At 32.4% G+C, this 25,913-nt stretch overlaps 1 protein-coding gene and 1 long non-coding RNA gene across 2 annotated transcripts in view; one reads left to right on the top strand and one right to left on the bottom strand.

Annotated features, from left to right (window-relative positions):
* LOC139498904 (uncharacterized) overlaps positions 1–25,913 on the top strand; it is a 66,427-nt gene that overhangs the window by 5,461 nt on the left and 35,053 nt on the right. Inside the window, exons 4-6 of the mRNA XM_071287493.1 lie at positions 2,669–2,720; positions 14,112–14,342; positions 24,390–24,929. Of these exons, the coding sequence (XP_071143594.1) occupies positions 2,669–2,720; positions 14,112–14,342; positions 24,390–24,929 (823 nt within the window). The remainder of the gene's footprint in view (positions 1–2,668; positions 2,721–14,111; positions 14,343–24,389; positions 24,930–25,913) is intronic.
* LOC139497369 (uncharacterized) lies at positions 19,973–21,423 on the bottom strand. The gene is made up of 3 exons (XR_011657755.1): positions 21,246–21,423; positions 20,629–20,701; positions 19,973–20,130 (listed from the first exon to the last, which is right to left on the bottom strand). It is a non-coding gene; the product is annotated as an uncharacterized lncRNA (long non-coding RNA).

The raw sequence follows: 25,913 nt of genomic DNA, 5'->3' as shown, positions 1-25,913 counted from the left end.
AGACCAGAAAACATAATGCCCCTACTACTATCGTAGACGGGGCATAAAAATGGAGATAACTGTATTGCACTTTAAACTTGGCATACATAATTTTTATACCCCACCTACGATAGTAGAGGGGCATTATGTTTTCTGGTCTGTGCCTCCGTTCTTCCGTCCGTCCTTCTGTGCCTCCGTTCGTCCGTCCACTTCAGGTTAAAGTTTTTGGTCAAGGTAGTTTTTGAAGAAGTTGAAGTCCAATCAACTTGAAACTTACTACAGTAAAACATGTATAAACCGGCCGGTTTGGACAGTGATCCGGTTTATTCAGGTTTCCGTTTTGACCGGAAGTTAATGACTTGTGACGTCCGACATTTTGCATGTAAAAGTTCTCTCTGATTATAAATTATATCTGATAAATTAAAATACTTTTACTTCGTTTTTCATTGTTTGCATTTGCATCATAATGCTGCGTTGTTTGGATTGTAAGACGAGAGTTTCGATTTACTCCCATGATCAATAATTTGAAATGTTTGAATGGCCAATTAACAAGCCAGAATATTATCAAACGTAATTTCATCACTTTCGAAACGTTGTCGTACAGTGTACAATATCCATTGATTGTTGTTATCCGGGTGTTTTTCATTATCAAGGTCATTTGTTTAGGGGTTCACAACAGGGAACCCAGGATTTCGAAATCACAATGTGAATTTCTTACTCCGCGATTTTAATTTGTTTATCCAAGTTAAAACGTAATTTCAATCTAAGATATATTCGGTGTGTCTTTTCGTTTAATTGACACGTTTATAATGTTTTAATAAATAATACAGCTCACTACTGTACGATTGTAGGTTCACAGTTTGACACCTGACTAATTAATTATCACGAAAAGCCATATATTGTATAAACAAATATGTTTTGATTGTATATCGATCATTGAAATTAATTAGACAAACCGGTTTTGACAGGTAATAATTAATGTAATTAAGAGTATTGGGACTTCATAATTAGACCGGAATTCGGAATACACAGGCTCCGGTTTACAGAGAGTATTTTAACAAAGAATTTGAATGGAAAAATATGGGACTTTCATTTTCGGCCAGAATGGACAGGAAACCGGTTAATTCAGGGTCCGGTTTAATCAGGTTTGACTGTACACTCGTTCCCCATGATATGATCTTTCTAATTTTAATGCCAAATTATAGTTTTGACCCCAATTTCATGGTCCACTGAACATAGAAAATGATAGTGTGAAGTTCAGGTTAAAGTTTTTGGTCAAGGTAGTTTTTGATGAAGTTAAAGTTACATCAACTTGAAACTTAGTACACATGTTCCCTATGATATGATCTTTCTAATTTTAATTCCAAATTAAAGTTTTGACCCCAATTTCACGGTCCACTGAACATAGAAAATGATAGTGCGAGTGGGGCATTCGTGTACTATGGACACATTCTTGTTTTTATTTCGTATGCAGCAAAAATACTGCAATCTGGTTGGTTAATTACCACAGTGTAAATAACACCCCACCCTTGTTCACCCAGGATAAATAAAATTTTGCCAAAAAATCAAAGAAAAAAATCAATAATTTGCCAATACAATGTATAAAAAAAAAAATCGAAACTAAATATATTTGAGGATAAAAATTTGAAAAATTAAAAAAAAAAAAAAATCCAGAAAAAAAAAAAAAAATAATTTTTTTATGAATTTCCCACCAAAACAGTATTTGACAATATGCAGCAACATCTTTATTGAATTTCCATAAGCATTTTTCAATTTCACATCCCGGTTTAGAAAGGAATAAAGGAATTGTTTCATTTGTCTTAACTCGGCCGATTCCAAGGAGAGTAGTGGATTCTACCGTGGATTGCCGTATGGGAACTGTTCATAAGAAATAAATGCGCCTCAGGGTGTATGAATTTTCAACAACTGTGTAAAATTCTGTACACCCCTGATTACACCAAGATAACTAATATTACTTCCTCAGGAATATTTTTACATAGCTCCACATCTTTAGGTAAACTCAATTAGCGATTGTAAAATTTTTAGTAAGCCACTTAAAGTACAATGCAGTATTCTACTAAATACCTAGTACAATCATGAAAGTGTGATAGAATTTGCTACCAGGTTTGAGGTATACTCTGTGACTTGTATTTATCAAACAGTGGTCCTCAACTCTGCAGTAAATAGAGTTATAACAGTGATGCTAAGCCTACTTATTTAGCACACCTTTCCAATAGGGCCTAGTGAGCTTTTCTTGTCCCTTGGCGTGGATGGCATTTGCAAATCAACATGACGCAAGTATATGTCTACAAGGGGATGATCCAAATAAAAAAAAAACACCTGTACACTTCAAACTATATCTCTCTTTTTACTCTGGGCCACATATTTCCTGAAAAATATGTTTCATATAGATATATTTGGGTGGGTTGATATTTTATAAATCTAATAGTTCAACAAGTTCAGTGTCTGTGAAATGAGCAATATAAAAAAGAAGATTTGGTATGATTGCCGATGAGAAAACTGTCCACAAGAGACCAAAATGACACAGACATTAACAACTATAGGTCAACGTACGGCCTTCAACAATGAGCAAAGCCTTTCATACCGCATAGTCAGCTATAACAGGCCCCCATAAGCATGATAAGACAATGTAAACATATATTGACACTGCATATTCCTTGTTTTTTAGACTGTCATGTCAGAAAAATCTTCAGGTGTGACTGCTGGAATAGGGTTAGAAGGTAATTTTTATTTTATTATAAGTTGATAATTTCAGAATAACAACACGTTATAAAGTATCTGTACGACGTCATGCAATTAACTGTAATGTATTTATGAGATTTATCACTATAAAATAGATAATAACAAACTATAACTATATAGTGTTAGCAGCTTTCCAATATTTGAAATACACCACATAGTAAGTACCATCACATATATGGTCTTCTGTAGGAAGTTATAGTACATGTTTATCAGTACTTGCAGGCAATATTCTACCTTGCTAGGATTATTTCCCAAAGAAAAGGGGAAGCCATTATAGACTTCACTGACATAATATTGTTAGAAACCAGTAATGTTTGTTTCACCTGTGACAAAAGTCCTATAATGTGAGACGTAGGGATTACAATCCATTCATGTCATTGATCACTGATCAAGGTACATTTTCCGTTGTCTAGTCAGTATCTCGGCTGCTATACACAGTAGATAAACTATATTTGATTGATATAGTTGCTGTAACGTGAACATGTCTGTCTGGCAGTTTTCACCTGACCTTGACCTGTTTTTTATGTTGAATTGGTCAATGTTGAGTTTTTGTGTTTAGATATAAAAAGATGTGGTATGAGTGCCAATGAGACAACTCCCTATCCAAGTCACAATTTGTAAAAGTAAACCGTTATAGGTCAATGTTTAGTTTTCATAGTACATGTTTGTTTCCCAGGTACTTAAAGCATTAAGTCATCTTGGTATTTAAAACGACTGCACGGCGTACATGTCTGTATGGCAGAGTTGGTGTAACCTTTTTATGTCGGGGAGTTTTGTGGCCAAATATATGTTGTGGGTTTTTCTCATCATTAATGGCCTTGCTATTACCTATTGTTTCGTATGTCAAAGTATTTGAAACCTGGTGGATAGTTGTATCATCATGATCATTGAAAATCATACCACATCTCCTTAATTTTATTTTGACCTCAATTTCATGGTTCATTGGCATGATTGGTCAAAGTTAGTTTTTTGGTTATGTCTAATTCGCAGATACGATAAGCAAAATGTGAACTATATTTAGTTAATGGAATAAAAATAGGATGTTCATATATACAAAACAAACTCATCATAAATAACAGGACTAAATTTTGTATACAAAAGACTCATCAGTGACGCTCTCATCCAAAAAAGTTAAAAAAGCCTAAAAAAGGTATGAAGTTGACGAGCATTTAGGACCAAAATTTCTAAAAGTTTTGCCAAATACAGCTAAGGTAATCTATGACTGAGGTAGAAAAGCCTTAGTATTTCTAGAATTCAAATTTTTGTAAACAGTTAATTTATGAATACAACCATATCAATGATAATTCATGTCAGCACAAAAAAGTGCTAATTACTGGGCTAGTGATACCCTCGGGGAAATAAATCTCCTCCAGCAGTGGCATCGACCCAGTGGTGCCCCTGAATTGGTAATTTTAAGAACATTTTGCTGTTTTTGGTTATTATCTTTATTATAATGATCAGTTGACCCCTTAAGGAGTAATTGCCCTTTATAGTCATTTTTTACCAATTATTCGTAAATTTTTGTAATCTTTTACAAAAACCTTCACCTGAAAGACTACTGGAACAAATTTAACCAAAATTAGTCAGAATCGTTTTTAGGGTATCTAGTTTAAGAAATAAGTGCGGTGACCCAGCCAACCAACCAAGATGGCCGACATGGCTAAAAATAGAACATAGGGGAAACTGTTGGCTTATAAATCTGAAACAAAAGCATTTAGAGTTTATCATGGTGTTAAATTGTTTTTCTAATATGACGTTCTTCTTTAGCTTTGGGTACAAAGCCATGTTCTAATTCGAATAGAACATGGGCTGCACGTGATTGATGTCACAATTGAAATTGCAACGTCAGATGAATTTTGAACAAGGCCAGAGATCAAAATGGACATTTTTGTTGGTGTTGCTCGCTATGAAATTAAATAAAAACATTCTAAAAGTAAGTTTAAATGTTTCTGTTCTTTTTTTATTGATAAACTGTTGATTTTTCTATAACGTTTTTGTTCATCAAATCAAAATGGCGACATTTCGAGCGTCTCCCTCATGAAAATATTTTCTGAATTTTTTCTGAACTCGATGCTGAAATTTTACTGAACACATTTAGTAAACCCTTTTCTTAAAAATGCCTGAATTTGGCACGTTCCAGCAAGTTTTCAGCACATTTTCAGTAAAAATTCAGCAGTACGTTTTCAGTAAATATTCAGCAATATTCAGAAATAATTCAGCATTAATTCCGAATTTTTCTTAACACCTTGCTGAATTTTACAGAATCTATTAAAAACCTTTTGCTTAAAAATTTCTGAATTTGGCACATTCCAGCACATTTTCAGCAAATTTTCAGTAACAATTCAGCAAGTCATTTTCAGTAATTATTCAGCAATATTCAGAAATAATTCAGCATTAATTCTGAATTTTTCTGAACACCTTTCTGAAATATTCAGAACCTATAAAAAACCTTTTGCTTAAAGATGGCTGAATTTGTCACATTCCAGCAAGTTTTCAGCAAACTTTCAGTTACAATTCAGCAAGACATTTTCAGTAAATATTCATAAATAATTAGTATCACTTCTGAATCTTTCTGAACAACTTGCTGAAATATTCAGAACCTCTTAAACACCATTTTCTAAAAAAAAAAAACAGCTATAATTTAACCCGTTCCAGTGGGTTTTCAGCAAATTTTCTGTTAAAGTTCATTTAAGACTCTAAAGGTAAACTTTTTAGCATTTCTTTCTATAATGTTCAACAAACAAAACAATATTTAAGCAAATATTCAGTAAAAATTTGAATTAATCTATACTCAGCCAATATTCAGTCTTCAGCTATTGTTCAGGATGGGTTCAGACCATTTTCAGCTTTAGCTTACATTTTTCAGGAAAGGTTCAGATGATTTTCAGTTATAATTCAGAAAAGTTTCCATTGGTATTTTATATATATAAGACAATATGAGCTTTTTAATATTCTGTCTGAAAGACACTATTTATCCAAAACAAATAAACATTATTTAAGAAATACAATGGTGTCATATGTGAAGTAGAATAATTAGTTGTGTCTTTGTCTTTTTATGCCCCACATAGGGGCATTATGTTTTCTGGTCTGTGCGTCCGTTCGTCCGTTCGTTCGTCCGTTCGTTCGTCCGTCTGTCCCGCTTCAGGTTAAAGTTTTTGGTCGAGGTAGTTTTTGATGAAGTTGAAGTCCAATCGACTTCAAACTTGGTACACATGTTCCCTATGATATGATCTTTCTAATTTTAAAGCCAAATTAAACTTTTGACCCCAATTTCACGGTCCACTGAACATAGAAAATGAAAGTGCATGTTTCAGGTTAAAGTTTTTCAGGTTAAAGTTTTTGGTCAAGGTAGTTTTTGATGAAGTTGAAGTCCAATCAACTTGAAACTTAGTACACATGTTCCTTATGATATGATCTTTCTAATTTTAAAGCCAAATTAAACTTTTGACCCCAATTTCACGGTCCACTGAACATAGAAAATGAAAGTGCATGTTTCAGGTTAAAGTTTTTGGTCAAGGTAGTTTTTGATGAAGTTGAAGTCCAATCAACTTGAAACTTAGTACACATGTTCCTTATGATATGATCTTTCTAATTTTAAAGCCAAACTAAACTTTTGACCCCAATTTCACGGTCCACTGAACATAGAAAATGAAAGTGCATGTTTCAGGTTAAAGTTTTTGGTCAAGGTAGTTTTTGATGAAGTTGAAGTCCAATCAACTTGAAACTTAGTACACATGTTCCCTATGATATTATCTTTCTAATTTTAATGCCTAATTATATTTTTTATCCAATTTCATGCTCCATTGAACATGGAAAATGATAGTGTGAGTGGGGCATCCGTGTACTTTGGACACATTCTTGTTTATTATTGCTTTTTATTTTGTGTCTTATATAGTTGCAATCAGATCAGTCAAGCCTTTTACAACTGACGATTAGTTTGTTATGTTGTGACATCAATGACCCAGCATTGTGACATAAGAAATTTATGAGAAATTGGACACATTTTGAAGTCGGTTATACTTAATACAGTATAGATTTTGCCCATTTTAATCTTTAACTGACCAGTAATGACCGTTTATTATATCTCTGGGTTTTTTTTTTGGTTTTTTTTATCTATGAATTGTTTGCTCAGCATCAATCATGCCACATCTAATTATTTTTATATTTTGTATAATAAACTTATATAAGTGAAAGCTTCCATGCTGCCTTTGATACTTGGGCCAAGTATTGTACACCGTTAGGTTACCACACGAAAGGAGCACTACAGTAAATCTACATGTAATCTCACGTCTTTCACTTGAAACATTTCGTATCTATACAGTAACATTAACAATATGCGTCTTGTTCTATTTTTCCAACTAAAAAAAAAGAAGTCTTTTGGACTCTTTCCTGTCCTTCAACCCTTTGAAATTTTCTTGTGTTAATAGGGAAAATCATCAATCCAATTTCAACGGCCTGATAATTATTTCAAATAATGTGAATCATGAATTATTCATGAACTTTTAATTCTATTAATTCAGAAATTGAGAATCATTTGTATATTAAATAAAAAGCAGATTATAATATATGTAAACTTCTCTTTCTTTCTGTATTTAATCAAAATTGAAGTTTCAGAGCTTCAAACTTAGATCAGTTCAATTTCTGCTTGAATTTCAAAAAGTTTCTGTGGAAGATGCAGGACTTTCACCTGCAAGAAAATACAATCCACAAAGAATCCAATGTCTAACTTATTTTTTAATTCAATATAAATTATGATTTTTTTATAATGCCATTTTTTTAATTGATTGATTTAATATCATGAAAAAAATAAATTTTAGAGGGGAAGCGAAAAAAAGTATAAACATTTCTTAGAGTTTTCTGTATTGAAAGGTGCAGATCCATGATTTTGTTAGAGGAAAGGGCGCTCCCTTTTTTTTTAATGATCAATGCATTTGTCGATTTGAATTGGGACATATAGTTGCCGCACCCCAACTTTTTAAAATGTCTGGATCCGCTCCTGTTGGTGTGAATACTTGTAAAAAGTCTATGGCATGCAATTATCATATATATGAAGCTCCATATGTGGGACCCTGGCACCCTGTATCTGCCATTGATTAATACGTTCATAAAGAAAGCAATGTGTCATATCTAAGTTCAGGTTAGGGGCACAATATGGTTCATTTCCGAAATCCTGCTTTTTTGTATTTTTTTTCCCATTATTCCTCTCACATCTGACATCCTCCCCCTCACTCAATTTCATATCCCCACAATCCCCTATAATTCACATCCCAAAATTTGCAAAAGCATGCCCCCCCCCCCTTTTTGTCCCTCAAATTAAAAAAAACTGCTGGTTCCCAAAATATGGTTCATTTACCAAATCTGGTTATTTTGTAAAAAAAAAATCATGAATTCTCTCACATTCTCCCCTTCCCTTTGTTCCATATTCAACCCATGTATCTCACATACCAAAACTTGCAAAAGCATGTCCCCCCTTTTTCTTTTTTTCCCATTAAAGTAAAAAAACAGCTGGTTCCTAATAAAAACAAGAACATTCCCCTTCCTCCTCCGATTTTCTCTAAATACATGTAAGTTGAATGGTCAGTGCATAATGATGTGCACAAGTTCAATACATAATTTCAAGGATTTTCTTCATTTTTATTTATTTTCTGGTGTTGACTTTCTCAAAGATGGTATTTATAGATTGTCTCAATAAACTTTTATCTTTAAATATGATTTAAAATTAGCAATAAACATTTCAGTTCAAACTGTAATATACTTATCTGATAAATATAGCCATCATTTTACAAATCGTATTTAGGGCGCCTAAATAGTTTTTTGTTGACGTAATTTATTATGCGTTTCCGGTTCAGAAAGGTTTCACTTATTAAACTGGTATCTACTTTCTACGAACATAGTGTAGTAGCCAGCAGGGGACCAGCTTAGATCATGAAAACGTTTTAACTCCCTGTATAACTGACTGTACCATCAGTGCTTGTAAATAACACTGTATTAGTTTACAATTACAACGATTGACTAATCTGATATTTTTCTTAGTTCTTTTTTATGCCGAAATACAATTAAGTAAGGCATATTTAAGAACTTGGAGAGAGATTCAGAAAACTTCTTCTACAGATAAAATTAACACTGGCAGTGCACCAGCAAAAACGGATAGGCTATCGAACAAATCGCAAATAATTTCAACGTAAGTTCCCTTTTCAAATTTAGAATTTTTATAAATACTTCGACACCAAGACACATTGACACCTGGCAAGACCTTCGGTGTCAATATTTTAATATAACATAGGTCCTTGCTAGTATAATTTTGGTATGCCTCTCAAGTCTTCATATAAATGAATTCTAGACATTCCGGCACCTTGTCAAATCGGCACCGCTATATACAGTTCGGCACCAAGTCAAATCGGACCTGGTTAATTGGCCCCCAAAATTAACAGATTATGTTTTGCAAGTTGGGGAATCATGACTTTTAAAGAAAGGAAGTTTATTATAGAAAAAACAAACTTGTTATAAATTGTAATTGATATAAGATCTTCAGTTTTTAATGTGATTACCAGTCATAACATTATTAATAGAGTACTCATGACTTAAACAGAAAGCCAGCTCAATATTGTTTATTGTAGATTTCACAGGTACCTGTGGACATGATTACATATGGGTGCCCCTGAGTGGGAGAATCTTAAATGACACCCCCCCCCCCCCTTTTTTGGTACATGTAGTTAATGATTTTGAGATTTTTTTATTTGTTTATATAAACTATTTTCACTTCGAATATATTTTGATTTTACTGATTGGCTAATATCTCAAAAAGATACGAACCAAATTCTTAAACTTTCCCTTAAAAATCATATGTCACAATGCTTATGTTATATCAATTACTCTGCTCTAAAAATTAATTGTTTACGTTGTTAACTCCAATTGACTTCAGATCAACTCATGTAATTAAAAAAACAACTTCAGTTTGGTGGTCTTTGGTGTACATGTATTCTGCTCTGGTCTGATATAAAAGTTTGAAAAATATTTTTTATGCCCCACCTACGATAGTAGAGGCCGGTGGCATTATGTTTTCTGGTCTGTGGGTCTGTTCGTCTGTCTGTTTGTCCGTCCATTCATCTGTCCGTCTGTCTGTCCCGCTTCAGGTTAAAGTTTTTGTTCAAGGTAGTTTTTTATGAAGACTTGAAGTCCAAGCAACTTGAAACTTAGTATACATGTTCCTAATGATATGATCTATCTAATTCTAATGCCAAATTAGAGTTTTACCTCAATTTCAAGGTCCACTAAATATAGAATATGATAGTGTGAGTGGGGCATCTGTGTACTGTGGACACATTCTTGTTTGTATTATTTTCAGAAGATTTTCAGTATTCTGTCTGAACAGTTCAGCATCTGGCAAATCTGTTCATATAACATGTATAAGCTCTTAGAGCTGTTCTGAACAGTTCAGCTTTCTATCATTTCAGAAAGTTTTTTTTTTTAGCTGTTTTGAACAATTCAACACTGTCTGAATAGTTCAACACATTTTCAGATGTCTCTCTGAAAAATTAAGCAAGTATTTATTCTGTTCAGAATGATTTCAGTATTGTTTCTGAACATTTCAGGATCTTGAAAAACTGTTCAGAAATTTTTCAGGGCTGTTCTGAAAAATTCAGCACTGTTCAAAGATATCAAAAAATTTTCAGCATAGTTTCAGATGTTTGTCTGAGGAGTTCAGCAATAACTGAACAGTTCAGATTATTTTCAGCTTCAGTTCAGCGATGTCTGAATTTTTCAGCACAGTCTGAACTTTTCAGAAATTGTTACAGCACTTTTTCAGCAAATCTGAACATTCCAGTAAGTTTTCAGTATTTGTTCAGAATTTGGAAAAAGTGCTTCAGCACGTTTTCAGATCCCAAAATTTGGTTCAGCATGCATTCAGCTAGGGTCCAGAACCTATTCAGCAAAACTCAGCAAAAATTCAGACATTCTTTTTCATGAGGGCTGAGTACTATAGGTCCGCTTCGAAGTACAAAAGTTCAAAATATTCCTATTAGAATCGAAATAATTCTATCATGCCATGCTCTATGCTCATTTTAACATGGGTAGGCATTATATTTGTAAACATTTAATACCTCGCTAACGCTCGGTGTTAAGATATTAACAAATATAATGCCTACCCATGTTAAAATGAGCATAGAGCATGGCATGAAAGAATTATATCTTATTAGTCAAGTCAATCTATACAAATGCTATATCTGCCGATAAATTTTCAGATGAATTAGACAATTGGTTGTTGGGTTGCTGCCCCCAATTGATATTTTTTTAAGAAAAGTTTGCCAATTTTGGTTATTATCTTAAATACTGTATAATCATAGATAGGGATAAACTGTAAACAGCAATACTGTTCAGCAAAATAAGATCTACAAATAAGTCAATGTGACCAAATGGTCAGTTGTCCCCTTAAGGAGTTATTGCCTTATATAATTTGGGAAATTTTCATAAATTTGTACAAAATATTATCCTTCTTAACTAAAGGGCCAAGTTTATTAATGATAGAGAAAATTGTAGGCAATGTTCAGTAAAGTAAGATCTACAAACATATCACCATCACCAAAAGACAATTTTGTCATAAATCCATCTGTGTCCTTTGTTTAATATGCATATAGACCAAGGTGAGTGACACAGGCTCTTAAGAGCCTCCAGTTTAGTTGACATTAGGCATTTTTTGTTAGTGAATACAGGGATGATTCCACTATATAGTTTAGGGCCGCTAAGCGGCCCTTAAATCTGCCAGCGGCCCCAAACAAATGTTTGTGAATAATAACTTCCCAATTCAGGAAAATAAAATAAAAATCGGTATTTGCGGAAAAGTTTCAGGTCACCGATTACGGCAACTATAATTTTTCATAGTTCGTCGTCAAAACGTAGTAAAATCCGATCGCATTTTTATTAACAACGATTTAATTATGTCAACGTGAGGTAAACAATTTTAGCAGCCGGATTTAATTGAATAAAATTTGATGGGAGTATTTGAATTAAAAAAAGGAGATCGCTAAGCAGGTTGATCAAAAACATGCTTTTTTTTTCAAAATTGGTGTCAAAGCAGACCTCGGCAAAGAAAAAATTCAAATTTTGATATAACATTGATGAATAAATTGTAATGGGCGCCGATCTTCTAAAAGTAGATCGACCAGCAGAGCCGGTTATGTAACTTGATTAAAACTTGTTTTGTAAAAGAAGTTTGCTCTATCTTTATGGAACTGTTTCAAAAGATATAAAAATGATCCAAATAAGTTCATTGGTGCCTGGTGCAATTGCTTTAAATATCTTATCGGGTATATAACCCTTTGTAATTGCTTTTCTGATTTCGACAATTGGCCAGTTCAATTTGAAATCCATTTCAATCAAGGTAAGTTTATAAAGATGATCTGTTGAAAAAATACCCAATGGATGATTTTTTCAGTGGTTACAGTAATATGGCAAGCCGTTTTGCTATTTAATCTGACTTCAAGATACCTTATATAATAAGTTCATAAGATATCTTATATAGTTTGTAAGATATCTTATAAAGTTTATAAGATATCTTACATGATAGTTCATGAGATATGTTATAAAATTTATGAGATATCTTTTATAGTTTATAAGATATCTTATATTTTTCTTATAATCGATATTAGATATCTTCTTTATTATATAAGATATCTTATAAAAACAGATTATTTAAGACATCTTATATATCATATAATATATATCATTAGAGACATCATATAGAAATTATAAGATAATTCATATAATATATGTTATATAATTTTCTTAAGATGATATCCAATAAACTATATAAGGTATCTTGTATAAAAAATATTTATAAAATATTTCATATACTTAATGAGATATCTTATTAACTTTAGAAGATATCTTATAAAGTATATAAGATATCTTATAAGTATATATGATATCTTATAAGTATATAAGATATATAAGTATAAAACATATAAGATATCTTATATAATATAAGATTCACATATAATATATAAGATAGCTTTAAAAAATTTAATTATATAAGATATCTCATATATTAAATGAGATATCTTATAAAAATCGTATATGTTATATAAGATATCTTATATATTATGAGATAATTTGAGATAATTTGAAATTCGAATAAATAGCTAAACTGCTTGCCATAGGTTTATGTTAGCTGGTATATATGCATTGTTTACCAAAGTTAAGATGATAGTGCATCATGTGCAATGGTATTCATGTATTAACTTCCCTGGTTTGAATCCAATAACTTCTTCAATCAGTGTACAGATGGAAATTCATATACATTTTCCGTTTTTACAGGTCGGGAAAATGATATTATTTCGTTTTAGATTGTATGCATAACAAATTCCCAATTGGGATAAAAATTCCCAATTTGATGTTCAAGGGACCCATTTGAAAACACCTGAAATCATCCCTGGAATATTTTTGTTATATAATCATTGTATATAAATATTGAATATATATTTTTATTAAAGTATGCATAATTTTATCATGTTATCACTTTGCACTTTAACTGAATTTTGAATGAATGACAAAAAATGAAGAGTAACACTTACAATCAAGCCACAGTAAAGAGCTTAACATCTAAAACTGCTCAACAAAGATACAAACTTCGAATAAAAAAAATACTTAGTTTGCCAGAAAATAGATTATTATTCAATTTTTTATTGATCATCTAGCAAGCATGCCTGCTGAAGCTAAATTAAAACTGGAGTTAAATCAAATAGTTATCCAATATGTTTAAAACTGCAGTATGGTTGAAAAGTTAATCAAAATTGTCAAAAAATTCCCTATTGAAATTATTTCCCTTTAATAATCAACAGTTTAACTTAAATACAGAATTTTTTTTTTAAATGGAATAATACTATTTTGCCACAGTCTATTTCTATGGTGTAGACACGAATAATACTATTTAGCCACTGTCTATTTCTATGGTGTAGACACGAATAATACTATTTAGCCACTGTCTATTTCTATGGTGTAGACACGAATAATACTATTTAGCCACTGTCTATTTCTATGATGTAGACACGAATAATACTATTTAGCCACTGTCTATTTCTATGATGTAGACACGAATAATACTATTTAGCCACTGTCTATTTCTATGGTGTAGACACGAATAATACTATTTAGCCACTGTCTATTTCTATGGTGTAGACACGAATAATACTATTTAGCCACTGTCTATTTCTATGGTGTAGACACGAATAATACTATTTAGCCACTGTCTATTTCTATGGTGTAGACACGAATAATACTATTTAGCCACTGTCTATTTCTATGGTGTAGACACAGATTTTTTTGACATCATCAGCAATACATTAATAATTGGAAAATTTGTATTTATACAGATTCCATCCGATCTACCATGTTGAACAAGTTGCTTGGCAGTGGAAGCTACGAATCATTTGACATGCGCTGTATGGTAACCGGCCAGTTTTCGGTAGGGAAATCAAGTTTAGTCAAGCTTTTAGTTGGGGATAATGTTCCAGAAGGGCGACATGCAACTGATGGGATTACCCTCATTGAAGGTCGCTGTGGACTTGATATAGAGACAAGAAATTGGATCATGATTGATCCAGGTAGGAATACACATTTACATATACATGGATTTAACATTGTATTCATTTAAAGTATGCATAAGGTATTGTTTTACAGGTAATTGAGGTAGACAAGTTATATTTTGTGAAGAAATGGCCGTGGTCAGAAGTTTCAGTTGTATGCCAGTCTACCTTATCTCCATATCATCATCTCTGTATGTTCCTGTTCCAAGTCTGAAATTCAGTGATTGCTGTTGGTTTCTTTATGTTATTTCTGTTCAGCATTAATGTTTTGTCATTAGTTTAGCTGTTGGTTTATTGTGCCCCATCTAGGGGCATTATATTTTTTGGTCTCTGCGTCCATTCGTTCGTCTATACATCGTCAGGTTAAATTTTTGGGTCAAGGTAGTTTTTGATAAATTAAATTATCTTTGCACTATGATTTACTAAGCATATATATATATATATGTGTGTAACACTCCCAAATGTGTCCATCCCCCAAATTTAAACGTGTCTGATAATTGTTATTCGCCAAAACGTGTCCACTATAAAATGCTAGAACGTTACATGTTTTTTAGCGCTAATACATGTTTGTCGTTTATGAAGTGGATACATCACACTTCCATGAGGAAGTTTTATCAAGCACCAATTTCATATTTCAATTGTTGATATTCACCCCACATTTACCAAGTTTTAGAATAGTTTAATTGTTTTACAAGAAATTTCTTGGTGTTTCTAAACGTAAGGTTATACAGACAGAAGAAGTAATCGTATCTACAAAATCATTTTTAATTTACTTGTGTTTAACTTTGATAATACTAATGGCGTATTTTTTTTTTCAAAGCTGATGTTATTCTGAAATTGTTTAGCATTTCACAGCGGTATAACACTTTTACTATAATTATTCATCCCATTTTTTATTAACTTTGTATTTACATTATATCATAGATCAAATTTATTCGTTCAGTGTATGTTCATTTGGTCAATACGTCTTTTGATTCAGTTAAGTCATTTAAATTGATATTTTATAGTGTGTCTTTCTATGTTGTGATGTTACACTATTGTTTTAGATAAAGGTGAAGGTATGGTACCATTAAAACGTTTAAACTTGCTGCAATTCTTTGCACCTGTCCTAAGTCAGCAATCTGATGTTCAGTAGTTGTCGTTTGTTTATGTAGTTCATATAAAGGTTTCTCGTTTCTAATTTTTTTAACATAGTTTAGACTGTTAGTTTTATCGTTTGAATGGTTTTACACTTGTATTTTTTGGGGGCCCTTTATAGCTTGTAGTCGTTGTGAGCCAAGGCTCCCTGTTGAAGACTGTACATTGACATATAATGGTTTACTTTTATAAATTGTGATTTGGATGGAGATTTGTCTCATAAGCACTCCTACCATGCTTTCTATACCTATTGTCCTCAATGAGGTCAAAAATGTTTACGGCAATTGCATCAGGGAACATACAAATAATGTGAGTACAGCTGAATTAGTCGTTTACTGAGTGAATAATTTTGTACTATTAAACTCCGATGATCCCTTTTTTTTATGTCATTCCTGTCTACGACTATTGCACAGCGGGCTTTCAATTATAGAATTGAAATCCCCTTTTTAGCTCACCTGGCCCGAAGGGCCAAGTGAGCTTTTCTCATCACTTGGCGTCCGGCGTCCGGCGTCCGGCGTCCGTCGTCCGTCGTCCGTCGTCCGTCGTCGTCGTCCGTCGTTAACTTTTACAAAAATCTTCTCCTCTGAAACTACTGGACCAAATTAAACCAAACTTGGCCATAATCATCATTGGGGTATCTAGTTTAAAAATTGTGTCCGGTGACCCGCCCAACCAACCAAGATGGCCGCCATGGCTAAAAATAGAACATAGGGGTAAAATGCAGTTTTTGGCTTATAACTCAAAAACCAAAGCATTTAGAGCAAATCTGACATGGGGTAAAATTGTTTATCAGGTCAAGATCTATCTGCCCTGAAATTTTCAGATGAATCGGACAACCCGTTGATAGGTTGCTGCCCCTGAATTGGTAATTTTGAGAAAATTTTGCTGTTTTTGGTTATTATCTTGAATATTATTATAGATAGAGATAAACTGTTAACAGCAAAAATGTTCAACAAAGTAAGATCTACAAATAAGTCAACATGACCAAAATGGTCTGTTGACCCCTTTAGAAGTTATTGCCCTTTATAGTCAATTTTTAACCATTTTTCGTAAATCTTAATTATCTTTTACAAAAATCTTCTCCTCTGAAACTACTGGACCAAATTAAACCAAACTTGGCCACAATCATCATTGGGGTATCTACTTTAAAAATTGTGTCCGGTGATCCGGCCAACCAACCAAGATGGCCGCCATGGCTAAAAATAGAACATAGGGGTAAAATGCAGTTTTTGGCTTATCACTGAAAAACCGAAGCATTTAGAGCAAATCTGACATGTAGTAAAATTGTTTATCAGGTCAAGATCTATCTGCCCTGAAATTTTGAGATGAATCGGACAACTCGTTGATAGGTTGCTGCCCCTGAATTGGTAATTTTAAGGAAATTTTGCTGTTTTTGGTTATTATCTTGAATATTATTATAGATAGAGATAAACTGTAAACAGCAAAAATGTTCAGCTAAGTAAGATCTACAAATGAGTCAACATGACCAAAATGGTCTGTTGACCCCTTTAGGAGTTATTGCCCTTTATAGTCAATTTTTAACCATTTTTCGTAAATCTTAGTTATCTTTTACAAAAATCTTCTCCTCTGAAACAACTGGACCAAATTAAACCAAACTTGGCCACAATCATCATTGGGGTATCTAGTTTAAAAATTGTGTCCGGTGACCCGGCCAACCAATCAATATGGCCGCCATGGCTAAAAATAGAACATAGGGGTAAAATGCAGTTTTTGGCTTATCACTCAAAAACCAAAGCATTTAGAGCAAATCTGACATGGGGTAAAATTGCTTATCAGGTCAAGATCTATCTGCAGCAACAAAAGAAAGAGAGTTTTTAACGACCTCAGCTGGCTATACAACCCTTGCACAATCAACTGAATTTTGCAGAAATCATTAATAGGATAGATTGCCCTTATATGATAATTTTTTATTACCTTTTTGTTTTTTTTGGCAAAGTGGGGGGGGGGGGGGGTTGCGCAACAACAAAACTACTTCACAACTTTCTCATTACTTTGCATTTCTTGTTAGATAAATTTTACAAAAATTCTCCCCTGAAACAACTGTTGAATTTAAACAAACTTGGTTTAAATCACCACTAGGATATCCAGGGACCACTGTGTATGATGACCCTGCCTGCCCACATGGCTGAAATAAAACATAGGTTTCAAATGCACTTTTTAGTATTATATCTCTGAAACTAAACGACAGTACAACAGTTGCATTTATCATGCAACAATTGTAAATAAAAATATCAGGTGAGCGACACAGGGTCCTTGGACCCTCTAGTTAACAGTTCTGAGACAAACTGGTCTACAGGCTTTTATTGAAATTTTAGGTTTCGAGCATCACTAAAGACACAGGAACAAGATACATAAACATCCAGTGACACATATTTCATGCATTATTTGAACGACATCACGTTAACAATAAATACTTTAGATAGGTTCTATAATTATACCAGGAATTTTTGATTGGGCCGGAATTTTTACGGTTATTCAAGATTATTACTAGTTAGGATATCAATCTAAAAAAGGAGAAGGCCTGGTAATGGCTAATTTCGGCCTAAAATTTACAGTACATCAGACATGTGAGATAATTTTTGAAATTTTTTATTCACTCAATTGGTTATTGTAAAAGGTTTTGACTGACTTGGTCATTAAAAACGCTCAAACTCAAGCATTTGTCAAGCTTAAATATGAAAAAAAATTCTATCAAATATACCATTTAAAGTCACTTTTCAGATGATTTTTTGTCTAAATGGAAATAGCCGCATTCGTGTTCACTCTCAACATTTATATATAACTAGAACACACCTGTATATCGCGGGTCCGTGACTGAACTAAAGTATATAACTATGCGCAAGCCTAATTTTAGTATTAGTATTTTCATCTGATAAAGTCATGCTGATTTTAAGATACACAGTTTTCTCTGCTTTAAAATCTTTCTGTTTGAACCCGTCCAACTGGAACTTATCAATTATTGATAATATTAATTTTTTGGAAAACAAAAGGTCCTGGAATGGAGTATTTTTTAATCAACAGCATTGTCCTATATTAGTTATAAATATTGAATTCTTTGATTCGCTGTATTATGTCATGCCCGCTAACAAATTGAAAACTGTACCTATACGCCTTATTTTAGTCCAGATTTTTAGTATTCGTATTGTTATCTTAGAAAGTTTAACTGATTAAAATACTACAATAGGTAACAATTTGACAATTAAGTAGTGTCAACCCTGTGATTATGACCCGTGTAATACTATATAGCATATTAATCCTGAATACACCGTTTGGTGGTGCGCCTGTCAGATGCGGAACGTACAGATAAGGTAATCGGTAACAGGTGAATATACTATTGATATCGGTATCGGACTCGACCCGGAACTTCTTAATTATTGGCAATATTAATTACGTGGAAAACAAAAGGGCCTGGAGTGGTGTAATTTTTAATCTACACCTTTGTACTATATTAGTTATATATAAAGTTGAATTCTTTGATTCGTCGTTTTTACGTGATGACGGCTGACAAATTGGACCTCGTAATTTTAGTATTATAGATATGTATCATTATTGTCATTAAATACAATATATATTTAAATATTAAGAATGAACACAAGTGTGGCCACTTCCATTTTAGACAAAAAACGTCTTAAAATTAGCATAAATGTGAAGATATAAGAATTTTTGCATGAAAAAATGATGCTAGTACCTGATGCATGTACATTGTATTATCAATAACAGCCCATATTCATGTAACAAAAACATGTTTCTTTCCAATAAATAAGTAAAAGTTAACAATTAAACAACTTTAAAATTGATAAATTAACTATCTTGATTGAATAAATCCGATAATCCACTGATACCAATGTAAGAATCTATATATATATAAATGCTTCAAGTTGGCATATAACTTACAGGCAGATTCCCGTCCCTAGTATTTTCATGGCATTCCATGGAATTTCCATGGCAAAATTGTTGCCATGAAAAGGATGGAGTATTGAAACGAGCTTTTTCATGGTTTTCATGAATTCCATGGCATCGAAAAAAAGAGTGACAGGGATTGTATACTCAGTATTTCCATCGTTGCCATTAAATCATAAAAGGATGGAAATCATGGCATCGATGGCAAATTGCCATGATTTCCATGGAAAGTATGGCATCAATGGCAGGTTGGCATGGCCTCGATGAAAAGTATGGCATCTATGGCAGGTTGCCATGAAAATGATGGCAACAATTACAGATTGCCATGGAAAGTATGGCATCCATGGCATTTCCCTGGTATTCACTCACAAATGGACATGCAGACCTGCAATATTACCATGTATAGTTCTGTATAGTTTAATAACATATTCTTGTCCTTTGTCCTTTTCAAAATAGGACACTGGGAAAGTAAATATCTGCAGGAGTTCTCATCAGATTGAATTAACCTCATTACTTTCAAAATAAAGCTTCACCGTTCAAATTTCATTGCCATATATTGCTAGCAAAATAGATAAAAAAAATAAAAACTATTAAAATTAGACTATGTTTTAATGTAAAGTTAAACATTTTGGAAATGTTCAAAGTTCATTATTGCTATCTGACGTCTATCTTGTCTTGTGTTCCTTTCTTGGCTTCGGCAGATGGTTGATGACCTAGTGGACAACTTTCCATTTCTTTCGTATGATGCCTAAAAAAAAGTTACCATATATATTAATATCTATTCTGAAAAATATCATATATATACTAGTGAAATAAAACAAGTAGGTGGGGTTTTCCTTCGTTTTGACATATTGATTTGATGGGCTTTTCTCATTGTTGAAGGCTGTTTGGTGAACTATAGTTGTTAATGTCTGTGTCATTTTGGTTTGATAGTTGTCTCATTGGCAATCATACTACATCTTCTTAAGCATGTTTTAAAGAGTAATTATGTTTTTAGAAAAGAATCCTTGTAAAATCAAGGGCAGATAATTATAATGACCTGTTTTGGGGATTTTTTCAATAAAATAAGACCTGTGGGCTGTAACCCCAAATTTTCAAATATGTATATCATGTTTATATAAAAATTAATATTACAGATGGTTTTACAACTTCTGTTTTTTTTCCAAAATGTTTTGAAAGTCCAATATGTGCACAAAAATTACTTAAAAAGCATTTATAAGAATTTCTTTCATATAAAACTACTTACTCCAAGTCTGATTGAATGTGTCCATTCTTCAGTCCTATCAGAAAACAATTTTCTTTTGTTTCACCATGCAGTTCTGAAATTTAAAACATATTACAATAATTAAAATATAAGAAATGTTACAATTAAACAAAATAATTATTACATATTCTGTATGAAGCGTATAGGTTATTCTATTGGTCTTTTATTTCACTGTAACATCATAGGCCCATATTTACATGTATGTCTTACCATTTTTAAAATCTTAAATTTGATCCATAATCATGATAATTCAGAACATATGTACTAATTTTAAAAGATAATACTTTTTGATTTTTCAAAATAGATGTCTATATATCATGTATATAATTATTACAGTCATACTACAGATCTCCAATTTTGCCAAAACTACTATCGAATAAAATTCTATAAAATAGATTGTCTTAAAGATATAAGTCTTGTCATAATACCACAGTAATTATGTACATGATGTAATTATGCAAAAATTGCATGGTCTTTTATAGTTATTCTCTTGATCCTACATGGTACTTACATATATATATGACACAATTTATTTGAAGGAAATAGCAGTTTCATAATATTCAAAAAGGTTGAAATACTTATTCATAATTTGTACTTACCAGAAGATTTAATCCAAAATATATGAAAACATCAATCTTCACAAATCCAATAGTTATGTCATCAGAATAATACATCTGCACTTTTTAATGTTAATAGAATACTTTGGCTCTTTTTAGGCTACAACTCTACATCCATGGTAAAATTCATATTTTGGTCAAGATAAATAAGACATCTTTTCTTGTACAAGTTCAAATTTTGAATCTGACCAGTGTTGGGGTTGTTAGGGGAGTTGTTTGATTCCTTGAAATGTTTCCCTAATTATACTATTAATTACCTAAATCTTAAATATTAGATATATATAATAATAAATAAAAAATATTCACCAATTTTTATCGATTATTTTTATATTTTAGACTGTAGAAATTTAAGAGAAATGTACAAAGCCATATGGTCTCCTTCTTTGGGCCCCAACTCTTGTCAATGAATGTGTACATATCATTTCCTGTCCATTTCACAGAGGCAAATGGAAACAGATGTGGAACCTACATAACATTTCTATCACTAATTGTTAAGAAAGAGACTGCATGGAAATAATATTTGTGTATTATCCACACTGTATCATGATTATTACTTAACTAAAAAGAGATACACTTAATAATTAATTTTACTTGAAAATAAATTAATTTAACCTGCATTTCCTATGTTGGAAAATTAAAAAATAACTTATTGTCTTAATTACTGTTAGTGAAATAAGTATATAATATTCTGGTCACTTTTTATTTGTTTAAATGTATATAAATAGCAACACATAACATAAAGTTATAAATTACCTAACAATGCTATCACATTTTATATTTAATTGAATTTAATATGCAATCTTTAAGACTTCAAATATATGTTGGATTTCAGGGTGGTACAAAAACTGGCTTTATGACACAAATAATTATGATGCACACTCTCATCAGTATTGATATATTTTTCATTTGAAAAAAAAATTAAAGGAACTTAATTTTTAGTTGGATTCCATCTTGGGGATCCATCTATTTTTAAGCGGAATCCTCCTAATATTCTCATACGGGAGTATTGATAATGTTTCAGGAACTTTTTATGTTTCAAATCATCAAAATATTCTAAGTCCAATTTGCCTTTGTTTTCATCTTAGAAAATTTCAAAGTGTTGCTTTTCCATCGTTTGCCTTCCTTAAAAATTTCAAAGTCCAAACTTTGCCATCGATTGCCATAGATTTTCATCCTTTCCATGGAATTTCTTTTACACAAAATATGAAAACGATGGCAATTTTTGCCATGGAAAATTTTTGCCATGAATTTCAGGGAATTTCATCAAATTTTACATCGTTTCCATCCTTTTTCCATGAAAAATCGATGGCATAGATGGAATGCCATGAAAATCCTAGGGACGGGTTACAATGTTAGTTATCTTTATATTTGTAGCTCAAATTTCTCACCAAGTCAGCTCTTATCATTTGTTGTTAGTTGTCCGTCGTTGTCTTAGTTAACTTTTTACAAGTTGCACTTCTTCTAGAGAATCACTTAATGGAATGAATTGAAACTTTGTAGGGAACCATCATCCAAGATGGCAACCAGCTGGGGACTTAGTTTTACAAAGAACTCAATAGAATATATTTGTATATATACAAATGTCTTGTTCTAGACAACAGCTTAATGGGTTGAAACCATAGCATGGCATGAATGTTCCTAATGAGGTGCTAACGAAGTGTTGTAGGTGATCCATCATCCAAGATGGACGCCATCGGGAAACTTTGTTTAACATAGGAACTTATGGGCAATATATACATATGTCTTTTTTGAGAGAACCACTTAATGGAATGACACTAAGGCCACCCTTAAAAAATTGTTTGTTTGGCATTGCCGACCTGATTTATATTTTGGGGCTAAAAAGAGGTCTTACGGGCCTATTCCTTTAGTAGCGAGTACAGACCGATTGTTCACGATTCAGTAAGACACTGCTTCAATATCCGTTTTTGTAGTAGAGGCCATTTTAAATGCATGGTTGAATGGACGCCCCATTTAAACCCATGTTATACTGCTGGTTTAAAAAAGACTTAAAGTTCTTTATTTCTATTTTTTAATAAAATCAGTGGTGGATCCAGAAATTTTCATAAGTGGGGGCCCATTGACTGACCTAAGAGGGGGCCCGCTCCAGTCACACTTCAGTGATCCCCTATATAAGCAACCAAATTTTTTCCAAAAAGGGGTGGCCCTCCCCCCCCCCCCCCCCCCTTTGTGCCCTTTTTATGTTAAGAAATGTTTCACAGTTCAGTGACGTCATGTGGACACATTTGGGAGGATGGACATGTTTCTAAGTGTTACATATACAATGACATATATATGTTATTGTGGTGTGGGTAGTTAAGTTATATTTTGTAAAAAAAATGGACGTGGTCTGAAGTTTCAGTTATATGCCAGTCAACTTTTACCCCAAAAATATTCTGTATATGCCAGTTCCAAGTCTGCAGTGATTGTTGTTATATCTGTTTATCATTATTTTTTTGTCATTAATTAGCATACTGCCAACTACAATTTGCGATGGATTTCCCCCATGGAGGCTTCCAAAGGGAAATTTTGAAAGAGCAATTTTTTCCACAGTTGATAACATTTAATTAACTTTACCATTGGTATATAGGACTGTTGAAGTATGAAGAAGCAAATAAACAACATTAAAATTAATTTGAAGGTTCCTTTAAAGATTTTCTAGAACTATGAGAGCCATCTTTCACATACAAATGTTTTTGAAATGTATTAATTAGGCCGTTGTTTTTTTCTGTAAATTGTTTCACTTTTTTTTTGGTGTTTTTTGTGTGTTTTTGTGTCAATTATTTAACTTTTTGTCTTTTCATGACCTTTTATCATGTGTATAGCTGACAAAATGAAAGATATGTATGAGTTTTACTCAATGTTGAAGACTGCAATGATATACAATTCATTAAAACCTGGTCAATTGGACTTTGTTGCAATGAAGAGTTGTACTATTTGCAATTATACCACATCTTAATTTTCACAAAATAAGAAAAAAATAACTTTTTTCCCTGCTTCAATGATCAACTTTATTTTATGCTAAAGTAAGTTTTTTAGTTACTTTGAGTGACTATGTCACTGTAAAGTCTTTACCAAAGTTTATCTATTTGTATGTAATAAATAACATCAATTTTTTTTTTCATACAGCAACTTATAATGCCTTGGATGTTGTGTACAATAAGGTATTAATGACCTCCATAGAAGAAGATGAAAGTAAACAAGCAAAAACACCAGAAAATCAGGAACCAGATGCAAAACCTGTTGATAGTCGAAATGCAGAAGATAATCCTTCTCAGAAGTCACAAGCTACCAAGTCAACATCTTGGCCTGTGAACGACTCGAGTGAACCCTCTACACAGCCACAAACAGCCCAATCTTTATCACCACAAACGTCCTCTAGTGAGTCAAAAAAACAGCAAATGAAAAAGAAAATGACAACTAAAATGACCAAAAAAGAAATAAGAAAGAGAATGGAGAAAGTCCTCAAAAGTGGGAAATATAAAATGAAAGTTGGCCGACTCATCTTCTGGGACTTTGGTGGACAGTATGTCTATTATACAACACACCAGACATTCATGACTTTTAGAGCTTTGTTCCTAGTAGTTTTTGATGGTAGTAAGAGATTGAATGAAGAAGTTCCTGATGTCCTGTGTTTTCCAGGGCAGCACATGACACCAACCCCAGCAGGTAATTATGTTAATTAAAATTGTAACATCTATTTTACTGAACATGCTTACAAAATTTGGCAATGAACATAATGACAATTAAAAACTAATTGTTCAGAGGACAATTGAAAGTCTTTCAACCTCAAAATGAACCTATTTTGATATATAAATATAAAAAGTTGGTTTGATGTCCGACAATAGCTTACTTTACTGATTCAAAAGAAATAATCGTTTCAATACACTTTTTCTTATAGTAAGAGATAATTTGCCATTTCCTCAGTTTCCTGTTTGAAAAATATCTCTTCCGGTATTACATTTATATAGATCACTTGACGCTGATTCCAAAAATATATGGTTTTAAATACTTATTTTATTAAATTAATGCAAAAAAGACTACTTTAGGTTTACTACAGGTCATTCCGGTTGACTTTTTTTAAGAACATGTGTATTCCTACTTAATGCAAAAAGAACCAATGTCTTAAACATGCCTCAAAATGAAGTTACAGAAAAGTTAAAAATCTAAAGCATTAATACTTACATTTGTCCTTGACCTCAATTTCAAGGTCACCAAGCAAGGACCTTTCTCATTTCAAAAGACTTAAGATCTCTACTATGTATTGTTTATAACAGTTTCTTAAGAGTAGCATTCACAAGCAAAAGCAAAAAATTAAATCATGACCTTTACTTTTTTTTTTATGGACCCTAGGTCTTTAATCATCTATCATGCTTATGGTTTATGCGTTACTATCACATTTACTTATGTCAAATACATAAAGGGAGATAACTCTCATATGGAATCTTCAGAACTCTTCAATCAAAATAAATCTCGACAGTCTTCAATTTGGTAAAATATATTTGTGCAATCTTTTAACTTTTGCAAATTAGTAGTCTGCACAAGAAAAACAGTGTTCTGGGAGATTACTAAAACACAGTAAAGTGTTTGGTGAAGAGGTGTCAGTTTCTAAAGCCTAAAATATGTTCGATATCATAAACCAAATATCAAAGC

The sequence above is a fragment of the Mytilus edulis genome, chromosome 12 (assembly GCF_963676685.1).
Source record: "Mytilus edulis chromosome 12, xbMytEdul2.2, whole genome shotgun sequence".
In the NCBI taxonomy this organism is placed as follows: Eukaryota; Metazoa; Mollusca; class Bivalvia; order Mytilida; family Mytilidae; genus Mytilus; species Mytilus edulis.
Note: the sequence above shows the minus strand (reverse complement) of the source record. Positions and strands in the feature narration are given on the sequence as shown.